We start from the raw sequence: 6,000 nt of genomic DNA, 5'->3' as shown, positions 1-6,000 counted from the left end.
GTGCAGCCGCTCTGGAAAACAGTGTGGAGGTTCCTCAAAAAACTATCCATAGAACTCCCTTATGACCCAGCAATAGCCCTGCTAGGGATTTACCCAAGAGATACAGAAATGCTGATGCATAGGAGCACATGTACCCCAATGTTCATAGCAGCACTGTCAACAATAGCCAAAACATGGAAAGAGCCTAAATGTCCATCACATCACCTGATGAGTGGATCAAGAAGATGTGGTATATATACACAATGGAGTACTACATGGCAATGAGAAAGAATGACATATGGCCATTTGTAGGAAAGTGGATGGACTTTGAAGGTGTCATGCTAAGCAAAATAAGTCAGGCAGAGAAGGACAGATACCATATATTTGCACTCATAGGTCTAACAGGAGACCAGGAGAAACCTAATGGAGGATCAGGGGAGGGGAAGAGGGGAAGAGAGTTAGGGGGAGAGAGGGATGCAAAACTTGAGAGACTACTGAATGCTGAAAATGATCTAAGGGTTGAAGGGAAAGGGGGGGAAGAGGTGGTGGTGATAGAGGAGGGAACTTGTGGGGAAGAGCACTGGGTGTTGTATGGAAACCAATTTGACAATAAACTATTTTAAAAAAAAAGGTTTGTTCCCTTAAGTAGGGCATTTGTTTGCTCCAATATTTATGCTCTTCAATTTACTTGGCAGAGTTTCCCCCTTTCCTTCAGGACATATAAAAGTAACCTTTTTGTCAATCACGAGGAGGTCTTAATTATTCTAGACTCTAAACTGGCAGTATCTGTGAAACTGCAGCTTTGCTGTATTCAAAAGGTTCTTGAATTCCAAACAGGCTTTCCTCACTTTGAAGACACATTAGCTTTTTGTTATAGTAAAACAAACTATAAAACTTTACTGAGAGTTCTAAAAGAACACTTAAGAACAGAAATTCCATATTTTGGAATGCTGAGTGACGACTTTATCATTTTTCCCCAAATTAACTCACGCAATGCAAAAATCTCAATTTTTTTTAGATGGGGCAAGACTTTGTAAAATTCCAAAGCTTATTTGGAAGACAAAATTTTCAAGAGGAGCTAAGAAACAAATAGAGAGAGGAAATTGACCCTAGCAGATACAAAGACTACTAAAATTAAAGCACATTTATATCACAATAGTAATATATAAAATGGGATTATCACAAAATTCTAGAGCAAAGGGAAGACTACAGACCCATATAAATATAAAGGTCAAATGGAGTGATGACAAAGTAAGAATAAGTAGAGTAATATGCAGTGGTAAAATGGCTGGCTGGCTGTCTATTTGAGGGTGGGTCCTAATCAATTTGGCCCCTGCTATATAAATTTGGCATTCATCTTGGTACAGAACAGTAAAATATGTTTAAAAAAAAAAGACAACATTCAACAAGAGTAGCAAACTTCAGCAGAATGGGTGGAAAGAGTCTCAACCATTTATCTCAAGAATTGACAAAACCCTTCTTTATGTAAAAATAAGTCAACTGGAAAAAGCCATGTCTAAAACAAAGAGTAATTACTTTTAATATTATGAACTCATACAAATCCTTAGGGGAAAAATATAATAAACACTAAGTAGACATAAAGGATGAAGTTATGTATACAATGTCTACAAAAGATAAAATGCTATTTCTTAACTATCTTAGAGAAGTCATCAATTTGTTTCTGATTACCAATGTAGTTAAAGCAATGAGATCATTTTCACTTATAAACATTTTTATGCTGTTTTTGTTTTGAATACTGCTGAAGGTTTGTAAAAAATACTTCAATACAGTGCTGTTAGGAATATAGAATATGGGAGAACTATATAGTATGTAGCCCTTTAAAAAACAGTTTGGCAATTTGTACTCAGAACCTTAAGAATAGTCCTATCCTTAAACAAAAGTTCCATTTCTGAGCATTCACACTAACAGCATAATTCTCCACACATAAAAATAGCCAAAAGTCTGTGCCATTATAAGCAGCAAACAAAGAAGGCACATTTAAATGCCTGGCAAAGGAGAATAAGTTTGATATGATAAAGTGTTAGAACAGAGGTCAGGAAACAGGCTGCTGGCCAAATCTAGTCCTGTTTTTGTATAGAGTGTGAGCTAAAAATGGTTTTAAATTCAATGGCCTAAATGATTGGGGGCAAAAAAAGAAAATGAAATGGAGAAAAATATTACATAACATATAAATTATATGAGTTATATCAAATTCACATTTCAGACCCCTTTCCTTGATATAATGCCTATAGCTACTTTCACACTACAATGGCAGAGTTCAGTTGTTGCAACAGATAACCTATAGGCTGCAAAGCCTAAAATATTTAGTATTTGGCCCTTTACAGAAAAAGGCTTGATGACCCCTCTGCTAGAACCTTTGCAGCTGAAGGGCACCTGGGTGGCTCAGTTGGTAAAGCCACGGACTTCAGCTCAGGTCATGATCTTGCAGTTAGTGAGTTCAAGCCCTGCATTGGGCTCTGCTTCAGATCCTGTGTTTCCCCCTCTCTTTGGTCCTCTCCTGTTCCTCCTCTGTCTCTGTCTCTCTCAAAAATAAACAAACATTAAAAAAAAATATTGTGGAGCTGTTAAAAGTATTCTTCTATGAGGACTTTGTAACAATGAGCTAAGTGGCATGTTATAATGGTTAATAAAAAGGCAGGATGTTAAGATAAATATGCATATCAAAAGGACATAAAAAACATGAAAAAAAGTTATTCTTTTGGATATGGAGACCAATGGGTGATGTTATAATTGTTTCTACTTTTTATTCCAGGTGTTCTACAATAGCAAGACTTTGTAATGGTGAACAAAGCAATTTAAAAGGAAAAGCAAAGCATACACACAGCTACTGAATTTAAGAAAAGTCAGAAAATAATCTTAGAACTCACCTGTCAAGACAACTTTTCCAGATACAAAGATCAGCAACACAATTCGTGGTTTTACCATTCTATAAATAAGGCCGGGAAACAGTTCAGGTTCATAACTGTTAAGATATAAAAGGGAAAAGTTAAAAATAGTACTATTCAACCACTTTCCCATACTATTCAAAACCTAGCATATTGGAGCTATTTTACCAAAACCTTTTCGTTTTCAAGCAGAACTCATCTTTGGTCATAAGATTTTTTCAAAGTGCAGGTCATCCTAAGTTATTAGAAATTAAGATAACTTAGGGCATCAAATTTAATGTATTGAGATCTTCTTGGTTAAATGTTTTCCATCTTTCCAAAAAAAGTCTATCAATAAAAATACATAAACACATTTTCTAAATTTTCCAAGTTTCTCAATAATGAGCACATTTTATATACATTTATAAGCTGCTAAGTTAACAATTTTAGCAGATAGAACCTAAAAAACTTTCTAGATCACTGTCATTGGTCTCTGGACAGGTGCTGTGAAGAAAACTAAACTATTCCAAGTTTTAAATATTTAGGATTTGTGGGGCACCTGGCTGGCTGGGTTGGAAGGGCATGGGACTTTTGATCTCAAGGTCTTGATTTTCAACCCCATGTTTGGTGTAGAGATTACAGAAAGAAAGAAGAGAAACAAAAGAAGAGAAAAGAAGGAAAGGAAAGAGTAAAAAAAAGAGCAAAAGAAAGAAACTTTAAAAAATTTAGGAGTTGTTCCTATAAATGGTAACTCAGTTGTATTTACTACTAAACGTAGAACAATGATAGAGCTAAGAACTGCTTCTCCAGGCTCCAGCAGAGAGAAGTAGAGACTTCTAGAAAAGTCTTGAGGAAACTTCAAAAAAGAAGTCAAGAATTAAGAGGAAGCTTGAGGAAATAAAAGCAATAACTAATGAAGAACAGATATAGGAAAAAGAAGATATTTGAGAAATGGAACACAATAGACATAAATCTTTGTGTTTAAAGGGTGAATCCAGACCACAGAGGGAAAACTCCATTCCATTCTGCAGGGAATAAGACTCATACAACAACAGATGTACAATCTCTTATTGGTACTAGAAAGATGCATTGCAGTGGTGAGGCTGCTCCACTGAAGTATCTGGAGGCTGCTATGGGTAGACTTTTCTCCCTAGACATCATTCTTTGTGCAGAAAGTCTGTTAAGACTTTACCCACTTACCACTTCTCAACACTGGGTTGGAGCCCTGGAAAACGTGTATGGGAGCTATGAAGTCTAGACAAGAAAGTGAAAGCTAGGGGCACAGAAGGAGTGTTTCCATTTCATCTTCCAACAGAATCTTAGCATTCTAGAAAGGAAACAAGAAAACCAAAGTCTTTGGTATATAAATGACAGCAAACTGCAATTGGCTTTCAGAACCATAGTTTTAAGATATCAGCATGAAGAACTTTCAGTGAGATATTTACTTCATTTTATTTATTCTCTCCCTCATTTCAAAAGAAGGTTAAGGCCAGGGGAAAAGACAAGAGAATTGGTCAGAGACAGAGAATTTCATGAAGATGAAGAATAACAATTGCCAATCTCTTAGCCAACCCAATTTCAACTCCTCATTCAAGTGTTGGCTTCGATGTTATTTCCCATAAGAACTTTGACTTCCACACTCTCCCCACCCTGTTACATTAAATATCCTGCTTAACGGTACCATATCATTCCAAGGGGTGTTCACCTTCATAGTTACCATATTATCTTTAGCTTCCCTGTCTTCCCTTTAAGACAGTGAGCTCCATGAGGGCAAGAGACCATGGCTGTAATGACTGTCATGATCATCATAGCATTTGCTACACAGTAGCCACCTAGATATTAGTCACTTAGTATTTATTATCAGGATATTATTGATTTAGAAAGTGAAGGAAGGGAGACCAATGCTCAGGGAAAACGGGAAACAATTATGGCATACAAATATTGAGAGAGGAGGTGCCCAGGAACTAGGGGGATACTTATGGTTTCAGATGCTGATACACAAATTTGTAGATCCAGGAGAATGAAAGGAAGTTGAGGTTTTAACATAGGCAAACTTAACTTAATAATTACAACTGGCATGTGCCATGGTTCTCCGACAGGGTTGCAGACAATTAAAGAGAGTTCTCATTTTAAAGACACAAACCTGCTGGAAAGAAGTGTTTTAATGCCCCAACACCCTCAATCCACACACTGGAGCTATAATCCATAACCTGAGAGTGGAGCCCAAGTGGCAAACTTTTGGAGGAGACAATAAGACTAGAAACAGATAGTAGTGGGAATATAATGCAGGCTTTCTGGCTACATTAAAAAAAATGGGTGAGATCCCAAAACTGGTTCAGAAGGAAGACAGAACAAGTAATGGACCCACTCCAACTGGCTAAGATCAATACATATGAGGAGTTCTCATCTTCCCCTACTGGCAATTTTATCTTCCAGAAGGCAGAAGTAGTGACAAGTGATACTCGTACCCTAGACTTAAATCTAACCTACAAAGATGACAATATTGGTGAAAAAGAAAGTGAAACTTGGGGAAAACTGTACACATCATTTTAGAGGCCTAACCAGAAAGCAGAGGGCCACATCTGATATAAACTCAGAATTGAGGCAGAGATCTCTCATTAGAAAATGTTCGTTCAGAGAGAGACACACCAGAGGCCATGGTTGAGAATCTGGAAGAAAAGACGGCTCATGCACTGAGAGATTCTTGAAAACAAAGCTTTACTATGAATCTTCAACCCTTCCCAATATTGAAGAATGAGAAAGGGGCCTTAAAAAGGCAATGTTTCCTGCATGGGCTGCTTCACAGTGAAGTTCAATGGGAACATCATAGGTGTCCAATAGGCATGTGTTGAAAAACAATTAATGCAGAGGAAAAAAGAAAATACAATCAGGAGAAAATAAACATTGCTGAAGACTATCCTAAAAGCTAAATCTCAGAATGAACTGAGAGTTTTGACAAACTAGGAAAAAACAAAGCAATTTTTAACAGCTGTTCAGACCATGTCTGAAAAGGAAAGCTAACAGATGTTAAGAGAAAGCATAGCTATAGGATCCCCACTCACTCTGTAAATGGAGATGATCACTGGAAGGCAGAGCATCTGTGATTTTATTAAGCAGCTCACAGGGCGGGGGCCAG

General features: G+C 37.1%; 1 protein-coding gene across 1 annotated transcript in view; it reads right to left on the bottom strand.

The window, feature by feature from the left end:
* Positions 1 to 6,000, bottom strand: part of TBPL2 (TATA-box binding protein like 2) — a 39,272-nt gene that overhangs the window by 8,531 nt on the left and 24,741 nt on the right. Inside the window, exon 7 of the mRNA XM_029952186.1 lies at positions 2,868 to 2,962. Coding sequence (XP_029808046.1) covers positions 2,868 to 2,962 — 95 coding nt within the window. The remainder of the gene's footprint in view (positions 1 to 2,867; positions 2,963 to 6,000) is intronic.

Source organism: Suricata suricatta, chromosome 9, assembly GCF_006229205.1.
Source record: "Suricata suricatta isolate VVHF042 chromosome 9, meerkat_22Aug2017_6uvM2_HiC, whole genome shotgun sequence".
In the NCBI taxonomy this organism is placed as follows: Eukaryota; Metazoa; Chordata; class Mammalia; order Carnivora; family Herpestidae; genus Suricata; species Suricata suricatta.
This window is presented reverse-complemented; position numbering and strand designations above follow the sequence as displayed.